Here is a 17,671-nt window from a genome sequence, read left to right on the forward strand (position 1 = left end):
ATTCGAATAAATAACTTAATGAAATTATATAAAATTAATAACATCAACATCGTATGTCAATTTGATCAAATAGCCAGCCTCTTTAGGCACAGAATATAGATGCAGCTATTGATTCCATGGAATTGATAGCTTTGCCTCTGGGGTCATCGCTTCATTACGGAATTCCTAGAAATTATACTTGGTAATCTTATTTTATTTGGATCGCGCTCAATTAAATTTAATTGCAATGTTTAACATTTAAACTATGCATTTACGTCTGTATTGAAAATTTGCTTATACCTGAGCTATATATTCAGCTTCTTGTCGGCAATATGCTCAGTTTAGTTTGCAAAGTCTTTACATCATGAATTTGATAGTTCTTACAGTGTTAGTTAAATGTATATTTTATACCTGTACTATATTCATTATTTTCGACTTTGTTCTATCTTTTACATTTAATCAGGTGCTTTGCATTGCTTCTGATTGGTCCATTATGTTCAGCCTATAGTGACGAGGAACTTCAGGCTGATAGCCTTAGACTTGCTGAGATTATTAAAACCTCTCCAGACGACAACACCAAAATCGACAGGATCCCGGAATTACTCGACATATATAGACGTATGTCACCCAGTCTAAGCCCTGAAGAAAGAGAGAACCTCGATAGGTTAATTAAACCGCACACGGAGGAACTTTTAATCGATGGAGTTCCAAGTCAGGGTGGTAGGAGAAGCAAGTATCGTAGTGGGGGGATCCTGAAACCTATTGTAAAAATCGTTGCGAGAGAATTTTTCACAGGGCTCTCTCAAACTATTACAGACATATTCAGTAGTTGGATTTCTCGTAAAAACAAGCCGTGAATCAGATGACTAACTAACGAAATCAACTTGCCTTTATAAATATTTTTTGGACGATCAAATGATTGTTAATTAAAATTGATTGGTAGCCCTACTAAAAGAATTGCATAAATTAAATTAAAGTCCGTACTTTTACCATTCTAATTTAAATTTTTAAATTATTGATTAAATAATAGTGTACAACATTGAAATTAATAAATACATATGGCTCTTTTAATCCAATCAGTTTAAGAATTTAATAACTATCCTTATTGTTATCCTCGAGTTGCAATCGTGGTGCGAGTTTTTCATGTACATACTACAATCAGCCAGTGCCTGCATACAAACATCTTCATTTCCATAAAATGCATATTCATATTTCCTGAACAGCATTTTTCCCGCTGCGTTGTGTATTATGTAACCGAAAAATATCCACCCAGATGAAATCGTAAAAGCTGACTTAAAAATTTAGAAAGAATGGAATCCCTGCAACTTTATTCATTCAATCTGGTCAACAAAGTTTGCGTGGAATTCAATCAACACCCGGGCATCTGAACTGGACGGAGAATGTTTTTTGGGAAAGTTTTCGGAATTATTATTTCTGTGTAAAATGCTTTTTTCGGTGTTGCAGAAAAACTCGTTTTCGCCTGGCAAAAGTTTTTGATTGTCTGGCCGAAACAAGGCATGTGGAAAGTAATTACCATGCAAGTGTCGAAAGCGTCTGACAGGGTCCTTCTACGGAGAGTTTTCCCCACCCAAACCCATACCCAAACCCATCTGCCACAGGACTTCCGTGTCGGTGGGCTCTACACTAGTGTGTGCTCGCCTCATCAACGCCATCAGCTGTGGCATTTGACTTCTGAATGTGTCGTAAAGTTGATCCCTTCCCCGCCCGGTCTTCTACCCATCCTGTTTGCTGAACTTGTCAACGCTGCTGCTACTTCTGCTGCTGCTGCTGGCAATTTGTTTAATTAAATGCTCGCCCAAGAACCAACATACACAGACCAACACAAACACTCACGGTATCCGGAGCTTGCAGGGCAATATTAAATTGAATAACAACGGCTAAACACATCGAGGCTAACACCTGCTTATCGATGTGTCAACTGCAGTGACCGCCTGTCCTTAATTATAGGTTGTTTTCCTATATCAAACTTTCATTACCTCTATCGAAAATTTAAAAATCTTTAAAACCTTATATTTGACTGGGATTTCTTGTCCTTAAGTCTTCTTTATAAATATTTTTGGCACTGCTTTCAGCCTAGCATAAATATTGCCTAAATTCCGTAGTTTTAACTCAGTGTCACACACTTTTTGGCGAGCCAACCAAGTGGGTCACTGGGATTTGATGACACAACATGCAAATTGAGTTCACAGCACAATGGAAAGGCAAAAGTGAAGGTTGCCAAGCATCTTTAAGCCTCTGCAACGCACTTTTTCCCCAGGAAGACTTAGGATCCAAGACCTTAACACCAGCAGGCCGTACTTCCTAATTATACTTGTGGCGGGGAATTCAGCCTGAAGGCAGTAAAAAGCCGTCCTGTTGCACAGGGTTTCCTTTTCTAAGCCCTTGCTTACAAGGGTTCTCATTCTTATCCTGCTGTTGCTGTTGTTGCTGTGCTGTGTAGGCTCTTACATTATCGCCTATATCGTCCTGATTATCATGTGACAATGTGGCACACAAAATAAAATCAGCATTTTTGCCTTGTCAAGTGTTTGCCCCTGCAGACAGCCAGACAAAACCGAACCGAAAACCAAACTAAACCGAGTCGATCTGAGCTGAGCTGAACTGTGTTCGTCGCAATGAAATATCCTGCAGGCACACAAGCTGCTCCTGCGATGTCGACTGCCAAAACAGGATACGCATCCTGCGGGGAGCGGCTAGGATATCCTCTTAGCATTCCCCGGCTCATTGGCATGACCCTCAACTATTTACATGGCCAAAAACATGCTCCACCATCCCGCAAGCCCAGCACATTGGCGAAACTTTTGGCATGGCTGGCTTTAAAGGCTTGGCTACTAAAGTGCTGCAAAGTTTCTTGGCTGCAAGGAAATTGAAAGAAATAACGACACTTTTTAGTTGCTGGCAAAATGCCATTAAATGGGGTAGAACAGAACGGTAGGGAAAGAAAATGGCTTAGCCCAGTTTAATTGTAAAATAAACTACGAGTACATGAATGAAATAACTATTGAAGCGCATCTGTGTTTCAATTATACAATATTCTTTCGTCAGTCTGAAAAAATTCAGAACTTATTCTCCTATTCCAGGAAGGTTCATTCCATTAGGCTAAATATATGTAAGGATACACTTTGGAGGTGGATTTTCCATTTCCATCCTAGGCAGCACAAAACAGTTTTCCCCATTCATCCCAGCCAAACTGTTTTTGGGAAAATTCAATTTCGTTTGTTTATGAGCACAAGTCTAATTCAAATGCAAAGATAAGGCACAACGTTGCGACGACTACAATGGATAGATACTTCGGCACGATTCCTTCCCTGAAGACGTCCTATCTTTCGCTCTCTTCGAGTGGTTTTCCTTACCACACGCATATGCTGATAAAGTTTTAGCACCTGTACGGGGAAAAAAAGGTGGCGGAGGCTGGAAAACCGAAAAGAAAAGTTTGCCATTTACAGCCCATCAAGTCGGCTTCAATTTCGCCTACCTTTTGTTTGGGCCTGGGCCTACGCCATCCATCCATCCAATTCCCCCTCTATTTTTCAGTGTATGTATGTCCCGGCCTCTTTGTTTGTCACTTTCGGCACAGTTTATGCGCTTTTTACAACGTGTATCCTTTTTGCATGTCGACTTAGTGTTTTGGCTCTGCCTTTCACCATTTTATTGCAGCAACAAAAGGCTCCTTAAGCACGTGTAAAGCGAACACCCAGACATACACGGTGCAAAGTCAAGGGAGCGCAACAGTGCGGTTGGAAAACTTTGATCTTCCTGGCAGGAGACTTAATTTAATGTCCTTCTCGTGGGCTGCCAACGCTGCTTGCCGCTGACTTTTTGCCAGGCGGACTCCTGTTTTGTTTAAGTTTTGTGTCGTGACACAAACACTGAATTTCAATTACCGGCTGCGAAGGTCCTTGCCAAAAGGATAGGCCTTACACATGGAAAAATGTTTAAGTGTTTGGTTTCAAATAATTAAAAATAATTAAAGTGCAAAAAATCGTAAGATTTTTTTTAACAGAAAGTTATTTCTGTCAAAATCTGTTAAATTTCATCTTAGTCATTTTTTTGCTGGAACACAGTTATATCAGATCAATTGCAAGCTTTTTCACCCCGGAACTGAGCTGATAAGAAATAAAAATCATTGTCAGCTTTCTTGGAATTTACAGAGCTCAATCAACAACAGATTGCTATTAATGTCACGATTCCAGAATTATCAATTCCATGAAAAGTCCTTGGCCCATGAACCGTTGAACATAATCAAGAGCCATATGTAAACAGAAAGAAAGGAAGAAGTAACGTTATCAGATTTCTCTGATGAACGTATACATAATTCACAGAATCCAAGCGTTATCACTTTTAATGCTCTTACTTATTTCCCAGTTTTCTCAAGAGCTGTCTATAAAAGAAAAACTTTCCATGTGGACAGCATCATTTCTCCAGAACCATCTCAAGTAAAGAAAGCAAGGATGTACTTTGCCATACGCCTAAGGTAACTAAAATTTTACAAATTTTGCTTAAACAAAAAATATAAAATATTTTAACTTTCAGCTTTGTCCTGGTCGTGATGTTTTGCCTAGCGGGCAAGGGAAAAGCCGGAATGATCGAAGTGGATCGCAATAGGCTTCAGCAACTCCAACGGCAAAGTCATCAAACGACTGATGCCAATGCCCAAGTGCGAATCGCCTACGAAGTCATTGGTATTTACAATAAATACAAGGGCCACGGAGGACCCAACGCCGCTAGGGAAAATCAACTAAACACACAGGTGCGCGACTTCAAGAAGAAGACTGTGATCGTCGATGGTGTGCCAGCCCAAGGAGGAGTTTGGGACATCCTGGGAATAATGAAGTCAGCTACAGGTGCTGTCCCAGAACATGTTAGGACAGATGCGGCGAACTTGATCAAGAGTTCCTCAAAAGCCGTAGTTGACGGCCTAGTAAGCTATCTTATAAACACACTTTTTGGAATGTTGGCCGGTGGATAGTAAAATGAGTTGTGAATTTGACGGACTGAGTTTTGATTGAATAACTATATGACATGAATAAAATTGGAAAAAAATGTCATTTTTTTAACAAGTTTTTAAGTGTTTTAAAGTACTTTGTTGTATAAAAACAAGTTCGGTCCAACTTTCCCCATTTTTCGTATGTGTATATCTGGCTAGCCTCAACTTGTCTGTATGTTAGTTTGTCGCATTTACGCTGTTTTCTGGCTTAAAGCTTTCCAGAAACCGGCGAAAATTTGGCCCGAAATTTATGAGCTCAGTGTTGGCCAAGTGTCCTTGCGGGACTTCACACACACACACAGCACAGACTTCTTTGCACTTTATTTTCATTCAGAGCCTATCGCACGAGCTTATTTGATTTTGTTCGCCTCTTGTCTTGCCCCCTGTGAAGTTTTCCCGCGTCCCACTCATAAATATCGAAAAAGGCACGGGAACTTGTTTGCTTTTTGGCCGAACTCGGGGCCTCATCTGTCCAGTCCCCGGGTTGTAGGCCCAAATATTAGTGCAATTTCCCCACGTTGACCAAAAGTTCAATTCATTTTGCACTGGGACGTGTCGCTGCTCCTCAACTGTTTTCATAAGAATTTATTGCTTTCTCTTGGCAACTAAGTGGATCAGATTTCTCTCGGCAGCTTTGGCCTGTGTCCTATGTAATATGCCACAGATTTAGTGTTGGCGAAATTACTTCTGTCTTTTGTTCGCCTCCATTCCAGGACCCTCTAGCTTCCCACTTTCCCTGTTCCTTTTTTTTACAATTTTGTCGTATCGGATTGAAAATTGAGTTGGGTATTTTAGGGGCTAAAAGTCGGGAGGAAGGAAACGCCGGCCGACCGCAGACTGACAGTTGGGACAGTTCTTAGGTGAGATTTTCTACACCCCAAATGGTTTCTCTTTCAATGACCGAAAAATGGGAGTCCTTAAACTGAAGAGATTTTTCTTTGAATTTTCGCTAGTCATTTACTCAATTTGTGGGGCTTGGTTTGGAACTCCGTTCTAATTTATTCTTATTGAATTAAATGTTTCTGATTGTCAATATTTAAAAGACAATTTTGTTGTTTCTTGTTGTTGTATGAATTGTTTTATTTATTTAAAAAAATTGGTTTTCAATTTACCAAGAAGTTTTATTTATAATAGCTTTAAATTCTCCCTTCTTTAATTTAGCACATTATTTATAAGTCCTTGTAATATCTGCTTTAAATAACCTCCGAGTTAAGTGACTGTCCGAAGTTTCCCACTCGAAATGCTCTTGCTGAGTTTTCAACTGCGATTTGCGGCCTGCATTGTCTGTATCCTTGTGACGTAAGGGAAATTTATTTCATTTATGCATAGCTTGTTTGAGGTTGAGTGGGTGCTATTTGGTGGGTTTTTCGGTTTTCACAGTGCGTGCAATAACGAGAATGAAAATGAAAATGTATACCAAAGTTTTGTGTGTATCTGCGAGAATGTGTGCGAGTGTTGTGTCCTAAAAGTATGTATTGATTTTCAGCCTGTCGGCAATGCGAAAATATTTATTGTCAGCTCGAGGGAGCTGAGTCTGAGTCCTCGGATGCCAAGCCAAGTTTCGCTCAAATTGTTCCCAGGCGGCAATTGATGCCGTTGATGGAATGGAGATGGAGATGGAAGATGCCCCTCCCAAGTCGCACACTTCGTCTGCGAGTCTGTCAGCATCGGGAAATCGAGAATTATTAACAGCCAAGAGCCAACTATTGCGTTGATGGGCTCATAATTACGGCCATGTCCTTGCTCACTCACTCGCACATTCGCCTCTCGCATTTCTGGGCGCTGACATGCATTAATATTGATTGTTGCTGTCGCTGAACCGCACTAATCAGAGCCACATGTCGTTCCCCGTGTTCTCCGTAGTCTGTTCTCTGTTGCCTGTACATTGACATTGACACGGGCTCCTCGTCGGATGGCATTCCACAATTATTCGCATCCTTGTCCGCAGCTTCATCATCGTCATCACCATCCACCATTGTCATTGTCGGCGCAATGAAATTACATGTTACATATCGCATTTACATTGCTGTCATGTAGTTCCTCTTTTGATTCAGTTGTTGAGTTTTTCATGCGGTCCTGGGCGGGCTGGAAGTATAACCACATTTCCCTTTCCCCACCTTGCTAAATGAGAAAAACCTTGTTTTCCCGCTGTCCATCGAGTTTAAATTTCCATCATGTTGGGAAAATCAAATTGCAAGTGGCAGGACCAGGGATTGATTACAATTTAATAGCTTTAGTTTTGACATATTTATTATAGAAATTATAAATTGCGCAATTACCATTAGAAAATATTCTTCGGTAAAGTATTTATTCAACTAAAAAACTATAATTACCAAATGATTATCCTGAAAGGATAACCCTTTTATCTAGAAAAACTTTAAGTATTTTGCCATACTTTTCCCTGCTTTTAATTAAAAGTTCATGGTTTATTAAATCTTGACGAAACTAATTGATAACTTTTGCGAACCAGTTGACTTTGCCAGTCAATTTGTGTACATAGGATGGACCCCAGAAGGACAAAGGCTGCGAGTCAGATATGCCATTTGAATACTTTCTGTTTTGACATTCATTTGCGAGAGTCGACAGAAAGCGTTTCCAATTTGCAGAGGCATCTCGAAAGGCAACCGGGGAGCCAGCGAACTTGGAGAAGTTTTAATGAGTTGGCAAATGGAATTGGCAATCCGTAGTGGATGCTCGACACTTGAAGCATGAAATCAAACTAATTAACTCAAAATTTAACATAAACGCCGCTCAAAGTTTCCCCATTGGGCGCTCAAGTTGGCTTTTTCATGTGATTTTCCGCTCTCTGCACATGATGGCAGTGCAATTGTACACAAGTTGGCCATGGCCAGAGGGAAAACCAGGGGAAAACCATCTATGTACCTCCTTTATGAGGGTAATCCGGCATCAGCACCTCCGCGTTGGATGATAATTCAGTTTTGCCGGCATGATGAACAAATTAAAAACTTTTCTTTTTCATCCATGATCCCAGCAAATGGTCTACAAATTATTCCCCCAACGTCAAAGTTTTCACTTTCTTCCTGCCAGCGATTTTTAATGTTTTCCACCAATTTTGTTTTCCATTTTTCCAGCACTTGTCTGTCCCACGGCTGCTTAGGCATTATTATAAGCAGGGAAAAATGAAAACAGATTTCGAAGAGCTCGTCAAACAGATGAATTGGAAAAGCTGACTTGTGTAAATGTATGCAGAGCTTGGGACGAGGATTTACATATGCTTACCCCGAATCGGCTTTGGCTATAACTACAACCAAATGACTTAATCCGAAAGCACTTACTTTCGTTTACGAATAATATACAAATGTACCCACTTGAGCACTGGAGTGTTTTTGAAATGCCCAAATTTCTCATCAACTATTTGCCTTTGATGTTCCGGGGGTCTTCAACCTGATATGCCAGGAGGAGTGCCTAATGTTTATTACATTATATATGGCACACTTCAAGGAGATGCTCATCATACTCTCCATGTCCTTTGGCGCTGCGTCGTAAAACCATTGCATAAGTTTTGCGCTTGACAGCCAACTTTGAAGCATCGGTTTTTATTTTACTCTACCGCCAGCGGAATTCAGATACATAAATATGTATGAGCTGGGTGCGAATGGTAAGAGAAATGGGAATGGGGTCCTTCGTGTCTATCTGTGTAGTTTGACAGTTCGTAAAATCAAAGTTGTGTCTCACAGAATGTAATAGATTTTTATTGCCGGCGGCAGTGGTTTGCTTCATCTAGTCACCACTTCCATTTTGTCTGGCAACCAATTCGACTTTCTGGCTGTTTACCACACACAAGCGGACCCAGAGCTACAGATCCACCTACATAGATAGACACCCAGCCTCAGTCGGAGGAGGAACTTTCCCATTTTGTTGGGAAATGCTTTTAATCTAACTATAAAGTTGCTGCAAAAGTTGTCCCCAAGTTTTAAGGTTTCGCTTTGCTTTTTGGCCGTCGACTGAAACTCTACAAATTCAACAAATTTAACTTGCCCTTGACACGTTGCCAAAATGCAAAGGATATGAACGAAATCCAATTTTACTTTCCGCTGTGTTTACGAGAGTGAAAGGGAATGTTGAGCTGTGAGTAGGGAATAAATCACGAGGCTTTAAACAAAAGTTTTACTATGGCCGTGTAGACCTCTAATGGATTTAATTTCCGTTAAGGCCAGCGAATAAATTAAGCTGCCAGATGAAAACGGGATAAAATATTCGCATTTGCTTTAAAGGCAATAAAAATTAATTAGCGCAGCACGTCGGAGATTGCGGCCTCAATTATGATGCCAGGTCCTTTCCCACAGAGTTTGGCCAAAAAAGCGAAAAATCAATATGACAGGCCGACAGGAGGGTCGGTCGACAGCGGGGGATGGGGGTGGCTGGACTCGTCCTTGGACGGCGGACGCGCTAATTTCAAGAGCCCTGGGCCATAAAACCGTGTTGAGGGAGCACAAAGCCCTAAAAACCAGCCAAAGCGAACCGAAAGACGTTCAAGCCGGGCCATAAGTAGCTGAGGATTAGGCAAGCAGCTCGAGCTTGCAGCTTGGAGCCCGTCTCGCTTTTCATTTTCCCATTTCCCAATTTTTCCCCTCGCTTCGGATCGACGACTCGAGTCGGCAGTATATCTTTTAATTAGACGATTTCACTGGATATTTAACAGCCTCGTGCTCGATGCTGAAGGTATTTTGTCTCGCTGCTGGGCCATAATGGAGTCCCAAATGGCATCGCTGATTAATGTCTCGATTTTATGGCGAATAATGTTGAATGGGACAATGGGGGAGGTGGAGTGCAGAATGCAGGAGCTATTCTCATGAAAAATTGGAAGCAAATACCTTTTGTGCGATGTCTTTAAGTTTTTTATTGAACGATAAAGTCAAATAACTTGTTGGAAAAGTTTGAGCAGTGAACTTGACTTTCCTGCGTCCAAGGGCTGATTTTAAACAGTGGAAAAAAATTAAAAATATTTTTCTGAAGTCTTTAAATAATTTGTAGGATTTTTAGAGGTTATTATAGGGTAAAATACACTATAAGAATATATTTAAAATTTTTTTTTGCGGGTCCTAGAGCATCTGAGCTTCGTTTGTGACCCTTATCCACTTTGCCATCTTGATTTTTAATGTTTCTTTGCCGAGCAAAATGCTTTGCATTTCTTCCGGTCCTTCTGTTTTGACCTTCGGCGTGTCTCCTTTGGCTTTGCGCGGTTCCAACCGCCTGCAGAATAATTAAAATTCAAAAGTTGGCAGCGGCATTTGTGCATTAATAAATTAGTTGAGCCGGGCCTCTTGGAGGCGGTCGACGGGCACTTAAAAGTCATGAAAATAACCAAATATGCAGATGAAGTTTATAATAAATGAACGAGAGAGCAGGCGGGCGGAACACGACCATTGGCCAAGTTTCGTTTTCTGCTGGCCATTTTATGGCTGCTTTGGGACAGGATGCATTTGCATGTCTAATAATTGCGTTCTCCACTCCGTTCACTCCTTCTGAGTCTTCGTTTCAGCCATTTACGACCCACAATGGAGGCTCCATCCCCATCTCCATCTCTGGCCAAAATATTCCCTCTTAAACCATTTCATTCATTTTTGATGGCACCGAAATGGATTTGGTTATCATAAAAAATTTCGACGGCGACAATAAAGGGAAGCGAAACAATTGAAATCTGAAAGGCTTCAAACTGCTTATCGATTCGAATGCTGCCGCTGGTTGTCATAAAATGCTGAAATTTGTATCAACCCGACAGTCTCTAAAGCAACCCCTTTTTTTCGGACGGGGAAAACCTGAACGGCGTTCAGGCGTGCGACCCATAAAGGAAACCTATTACATTTTTTATACTTAATGCGGGGCATTTAAAAAATAGCACAGGGCCGAACCGGTGGAGGGAAAATGTGTGAAAGATGTTTGAAGGTCACGCCCCGGTGACCCCGCCTGCTCCGCCCCGATAAGCAGATGCTCCCCACTTATTGATCGACTAGAGAAATGGAGCGTTGGTCTCCGTCCGGCAACTGCTAATTGAATAATTTAGGCAGAAAGACGTATATATTTCACTCTGATAAGCCCATAAACATCATTATCGATGCAGTGCACCGGCAAGCGGAAATTTCAGGTCTTTATTTCATGCTATTTTGGTTCTTTTCTACCTTTCGGGCCATCCGGAAAACGTTGAAGCGAACATCAGGTGGGCCCTGCGCAGTTCCGACCGCTCCGGCAGCCTTCACCTGTTTCGCCTGCCGTCCTGGGATCACATTAAATGATTTATTGGTCCTCGGTCTGGTCTGCGTGAGTCCCTAAAACTTCATAAATTTCAACCTCCTGGCAGCCTGCGCTTTATGGCGAATGCGAGTACGAATACGGCAAGAAAGTTGCCCGAGTCGAGTGGGGAGGGCAGGGAAAAGTCAATAAATGGAGCTGCTATTTTATATACTGTGTTCTACACATTGTTGCTGTTGTGCTGTCCATCGGTGGTAAAATGCGCCGCTTGGGTCTGTTTGACTTTGCAAATTGCCCCGAAATCAAACATCAAAGTTAAAAGTGCTTATTGTTGCCTTTTCCCTGTTTATTTTTCGCTTCAGTCTACATTGTTGTGCTGGGCCCACGCGACGTATACTTCATTTAACCGGTGGCCACTTTTTAAGGTCGGTCAACTGATTGAATATACATATGCATGACCGTTGGCAGTTCTCTCCGCTTTTTTTCCATTGATAACTGCGGATGGGAAATTTCATTATACACTCGTCCGGACAGAGACGAATGAATTTAATTAAATATTTGCGAGATATAATCGAATTTCAATTCGAACGCAGCATAAATTCCATTACCCAATTCGCCAGCCGATAATTGAATGTATATCACTTGTTTGCCATGGCAAATGGCATTTTAATTACATTATCATCTCCGGAAACCAAGTGCGATAGTTATTCGGAAGATGAGGCACATACCAAAGGAAATGCAACTTGTGGAAAATGGCAAATGCGATTCCATTCGAAAGAATATACTATATTTGCTGAAAGTCAGGTATCCTATTGTCAGCAAGTGCAGCTGGGACACACCCCCAAACTATCTTTTCCGCCTACTTTTTTTTATTTTTAGAGCAATCAGAGCTCTTCCTCGGCTTTTCTCCTGCGTCCTTGAGGCGGAAAGTTCGTTCGTTTCGCAACTGACCTGAGCAGCATAGTAAATTTAGCGAAATACAAAAAGTTTGGCAAAAGCAATTCAAACTAGAGTCTAAGCATTCGGGCGGTTGCAGGTGGTCCGGTTTGTACTTCCTTGGAATTCATGATTGAAATATAAGATTAAAATTATATTGATTGGAAAAAACAAAAGAGCTTGCAATCAGTGAGTAGATTAAATTAATTTATAGCTGGGCCAAGCGATTACTCAACACCTAAACCGATTAGTTGGCATTCGTTTGAATAACTTTCAGTTTCAAGCATTAGAATACTGTTTTCTCATGATAAGCCAGGGGATTAGTTTCCAGGGGAGCGCCGGGCTCAACATTACTCATACGCCCCGTTGAAGGTCTTAATAATTTCCTTTATAACACTCTCACTCTTTCAGGGCTTTTAAGCCTGCCTTCACTCCTCGTGGGCGCTGTGATTTATTTTCATTTGCCTGCTGCAAAATACCGTTAAAGCGGCTAACAGAGAAACATTTCTTGTGACAAATTCGTAATTTATGTGTTTTACGTTATAAATTGTAGAGCACAAGGAGATTGCGGTCTCTTTTTTATCCCCTGCTTTCTGTTTTTTCTGCGTGTGGTGTGTGTGTGTTTTTCTGGCTTCCTGGATTTTCATTTTGTGCGAAAGCTTTCCCCTGGCTTCGTGACTTTCGTTTTGGTTTTCTCACTTTAATTTGCTTTGATTTTTCCTGAATTTTCATGCCAATTGGCAGTTAGGCTTCTCCGCTTCAGCCCTCCGAGGCCGCGCCTCTTTTTCGGGCCCTCAAAGCTAATTTGCTTGCTGGTAACACAACGGCGCTCTTTTTCTCATTTTCCCTTCTTTCCTTTTCGACAAATTTAAATGCGACTGATTTCCGCTTCCGTTTCCCATGGTAGCCATTTTATTTAGACCTGCGGTTGTTTTGCGTGTGTTCATTTAAGACTGCGACTTTTGTGTTATTTACTTTTATTTCTCATTTAAAAAAAGGGGCCAGCCTTTTTGAGGTTTTCACATTGTCAGTTGGCATTTATTCCGATTGAATTTCATTCAGTTCCGAACCAAAGAACAATCGCGCTTCTGTCGATGGCATTTTTCCGGGGCTTAAAGTCGATTACGCTTCGGTTTTTCATTTAAATTTCCGCCCGCGGCTCTTGTGCCAGTCGCAAAGTTGCTCCTTTTTTTAAATGCCATCGAGAAATTATTAATGAAGCTATGCGAGCCGAAGGACGAATCAATAATTCACGTCCGATACGTGAGTGTGTGTTCGTGAGGGAGAAACTAATCGAATTTATTAGAACGGCGGCAGCAGAGTCGTCTCATGGAATCGCCAGCGGCTGCGGGTCTGTGTTCTGTGCTCGGGTTAGTTATAACAATGCCGGGCGATATGACCTGGCACGGTCCTCAACATTATTGCCAATATTTATGTTCGCTCCCAGTATGCGAAGCAATTTTCTGACTGCTGCGCCAGCATGGCCCCCGTCGACCTTAACCTTGTCATCATTATCATGGGTAGATGTAGCCATTCCACTCGGATTTCGACGCATGCAAGCATTTTCCATGAAAACCTATTAAGGTTTCTCTGGAAATTTAGTTCTGAATTGAGAGTTGAGAGTTGGAAAGGACTATGAAGGACCTAAAAGGCAAATTTATTAAAAGTATATAATAGTTTAAATATTAATTAAAATAAATTATAATAAAAATATATGAAGCTACTTTATTGAATCAATGAAGCGAACGAAAATATTACATAAAATTGACTTAAACGATTTGGTCGTTTTTCGTCAAAAAGATGCATCTTTTGGACTTTTAACCCAATTTTTCAACAATCTGATTGAAACATTGAAATCAAAGGAAATTTGTTTGTAGCTTGAGCCGGCGTGTTAGCATCACATCCCTTTGTTATGTTATCCATTGAAAACTGAAAAACTAAATTGTCACAAGTGCCGTTCACACACACAAACCCAGCCACTCACCCACACCACCACGAACCCATGATCCCACGGACACAGGCACAAAGCCATTGACGTTCGTTGGCACAAAGCAAAACCACAATGGCCGAGGGGTGTGGCCTGGTGTTAGTTAGTAGGTCCTGTGGCGCGACCATGTCCTGCCGCACCGAGTCCTGTGCCAGTGTACTGGTCGCTTGTTTGGCGCTTTGTTCTTTTTATGCCGCCGCACAAAAAAGACAAAAACTAGTGAAAGCATCCCAGGTAATTTCATTATTCAAATATATGAGAATGTGGATGTGAATGTGAGCCGTGCTGACTGATTGACTGGCTGACTGAGTGACAGGCGACTTTTTGTTCTATGACTGGCACTCTGGGAGAAAGAATACCAATGCCAGAAGCAAAAGCAGAAGCAGAACCATGAAAGCCAAATACAAAGACCACTTCCGTTCACTTCTGCTTCCGTGCCTTGTTTATTTGCACTTCAATTAATTACGCCTCCGTTTGCCCCACTTGCTGCTCTATTAATTGCAAATTTCATGCATTCTTTATGGTAATTTGCCTTGGCCAGTTCCCGCCGCTTTTGTCAAATTGTTTTTCGTGCCTCATTAAGGGAGCTCGCCAATATTGCTGTCTCTGTTCTCTGGGCAGCCTGCGGCGAGGGCGTTTAATTTGTTTCAGATGACTTTTGATTATTTTAGCAATTGGATTTACGGCCAGCCATAAATAAATATATATTACGTGCGACCAGCGAATTGTATTAGCTGTTGAAAGGCGCTTAATTTGAATTTAACCATCTGGAAGTTGGAATAATTAATAGGACAATGGGAAACGAAAAGTGGAGAAATGTAAATGAGCCCAACTATGGAGGTGACCCTGAATTGACAAGAATACTTGACTAATTCAAGGACTTCGCCCTACATCCTGCCTAACCAATCGTAACTGCTCACAAACCGCAAATATTTTAATCAGGAATGGGTCTTGCCGCTTGAGGAATTTCGACAGTTTGGCCAGATCTCAAAAAATCAAACCCCAAATGAAGATGCAAACCCACAGCCATCTGAGCATTTCGCCTACACCCAAAAAAAAAATCCTGAGTGTCAATTTAATAACTGTGGGTTAAAATGACACTGCCCCTAGGATCAAATTTTTGGGGTCAATTTGCTCCCAAATGAGTGTCAAAAGTACACCGCGTTTTCAGAAAAATCGTATTTGATACTAAATAGTGTCATTTTGATAAAACTAGGTTCACATCGATCCCAATAATTATCATTTTTGATTTTCGAAGTTCGAAGTTCGGCGATGTTTTACTCGAGTATCGATTTCGTTTATACTTGTCAAGAGTTCGCTCGCGCGCAAAATGGTTCGATGGCCCAGTTGGTAAGGCGTCTGCCTCTGATGCGAGAGGTCCCCGGTTCGAAACCCAGATAAATCATATTAGGTAAAAAGTTTTTAAAATGCATCATTTTAAGAACAAAAATGTTAAGTTGTGTTAGATTACTGATAAAAAAAAAAAATAATGTTGTTGCGAGCGGGATTCGAACCTCGTTCCCCCGAGCACAAAATAATATCAGAACCAAGCGCCTTGGCCCCTGAGCCATTCCCATATTAATTTTTGCCATGGCAGAATGGTTACAGGAGCTTTCAAGCAAATGTCAAATTTTATTTAATACTAAGAAAATGACACCGGCTAGTGGCTCTTTGACACCAAAAGGGGTCAAATTAATATTTTCGAAAGTATTAAAGTGACACCAGAATAGGGTCAATTTAATGACGTTCGGATCAAAGATTTTTTTCCACTCAATAGTGTCACATTGACACCTAAATAGGGGCATATTGATGACTACTTTTTTTTGGGTGTAGTAGTTGGGGCTGTTTGGGTTGGCGTATTTCTCGAGGCATATGCCAAAGGTCACAACTCGTTGGGCAGCTTGCAATAAATTAGCTTCTTGGCCCAACGATTTTCGGGCGTGCTCCTCGGTCTGTTTTCTTTAATTTTCGCCTGCTGTTTTGGCTGTGAGTTCGGTTATAAATTCTGCCGTTTAGCTTCATTTATCACAGACGTACATGTACAAGAAAATCAATAATCATGTGGCTGTATTTGCTTCGAGTTCTCTTCCTAATTCCACTTTTGACAGCAATTAATCAGGACCCGCGCTTGCGTGCAATTAGTGCTGCTATAAAACACCATAAATTGTTTTATGCTGCCTCCTAATGGGAACTTGAAGAAGAGCCAGGGAACCCCTTTTACGAGGCGCGTGCATGAAAAATTCAAATCACTTGATTAGTGGCAATTAATTTGGCCAACGCCATTGCGTAAATCACTCAGCCAGCGAAAGTAAATACTATATATAGAAGCGAGCCTATCCAGTTAAGTCCCAATGGAGGTCGAAATACAATGTTTATACGTGTTAAAGACTGTGACTTTTCGTTGCTCAGAACAAGTCAATAGTTTTTATCAACTAAAGCAAAAAGGAAACTACCCTTATCGACGCTGTGATATATTGCTCCCCGGTCGAAAATTACCTGTGCCATATCGCGATATTGTCATTGTATGCGCGCCGTGTTGTTGTTCGTCGACATTGTGTTCCAGGACCTCTTGTTTATGGCCCTAGTTATGGCGGGTGTTAATGGCTCGTTTGCGTGCCCCACCGCCACTTGTTTTGACCTTGCCCAAGTTCTGACTTTACACCCTAAAAAATGATTTGCAAATTCTCTTTAAAATAAATAGTTGTTTAATGTAACCTTTTAAATAATAAACCATTTAAAAAAGAGGCACTATAAATTAATTTAACTTTTGATAATGTTTATATATTGCATATTTACAAATTTAACAAAATGAATAATATAATAGTATTTTATTTTTTGGAGTGGGTAGAAGTTAAATTTATCCCAGTGCATCTTTGCCTGTGGCTTGGCCGGTTCAATTTGTAACTAATAGAATTGTCACTCACATATCGCAGACATCTGTTGGATGGCGTTCTACACTGCTATTCCATGCCAACCACCTAGGGTTGGAAAAAGGCGCCATCACTCACCGCAATTGTGTTGTGTGACAAGTGAATTTGTCATTGGCTGCTCAACTTGAAACAAAGCCAAGGCCGGGCAACAGAAAATGGCTTGTATTTTGTCCAGAAACAAGATTCTGAGCTCTGGGTGGAAATTTGAATTTATGTTAGGGGCTGCAAAAAGGGAAATACTTTCATTTGGAGCTGCCACAAAGCATTTCCGCTTTGTGGCACACACATAATGCAGAATGGAATGTGTGTATGTCCCTTTGACAATGAGTGATGTTTCTGTGGGCCTCGGTCAACACCAGGAGACATTGCAGACATACACAGCATGTGGCCGGGCATCATGATGGATAGCCACATATTAACTGTCTAATGCATATTGCAATTACAAAATAGGTGGTCTATTAGTTAATAGCCTTTACTATCTGTGTGTTTGCTGAAAATAATGTTACTTCTGCTGGCAAACATCAAAGGTTTTTAGCTAATTAATATCTTATCTTTAGATACCAAGCAGATAACATGGTTACTCATATATTAATTGACTTTCAGAGCGGCAGCTGTTGATGC

General features: G+C 41.1%; 2 protein-coding genes across 5 annotated transcripts; both read left to right on the forward strand.

Annotated features, from left to right (window-relative positions):
- The first annotated feature begins 340 nt into the window (after positions 1-340).
- Positions 341-856, forward strand: LOC108057177 (protein Turandot C-like). The gene is made up of 2 exons (XM_017141329.3): positions 341-366; positions 443-856. The coding sequence occupies exons 1-2, from the start codon at positions 344-346 to the stop codon at positions 834-836; spliced, it is 417 nt and encodes a 138-aa protein (XP_016996818.2). The 5' UTR covers positions 341-343; the 3' UTR covers positions 837-856.
- A 3,202-nt stretch (positions 857-4,058) lies between these two features.
- TotZ (Turandot Z) lies at positions 4,059-5,017 on the forward strand. Of its 4 annotated transcripts, none has more exons than XM_070217346.1 (3): positions 4,059-4,305; positions 4,366-4,474; positions 4,534-5,017. In XM_070217346.1, exons 2-3 carry the CDS (start codon positions 4,452-4,454, stop codon positions 4,967-4,969), a joined length of 459 nt encoding a protein of 152 aa, XP_070073447.1. In that variant the 5' UTR covers positions 4,059-4,305; positions 4,366-4,451; the 3' UTR covers positions 4,970-5,017. The 4 variants fall into 4 exon arrangements, with proteins under 4 accessions (XP_070073447.1, XP_070073448.1, XP_070073449.1 ...); XM_070217347.1 differs by having other exon boundaries at positions 4,059-4,277; XM_070217348.1 differs by having other exon boundaries at positions 4,059-4,255.
- Positions 5,018-17,671: the final 12,654 nt, after the last annotated feature.

This window comes from Drosophila takahashii, chromosome 3R (genome assembly GCF_030179915.1).
Source record: "Drosophila takahashii strain IR98-3 E-12201 chromosome 3R, DtakHiC1v2, whole genome shotgun sequence".
NCBI classification, from domain to species: Eukaryota; Metazoa; Arthropoda; class Insecta; order Diptera; family Drosophilidae; genus Drosophila; species Drosophila takahashii.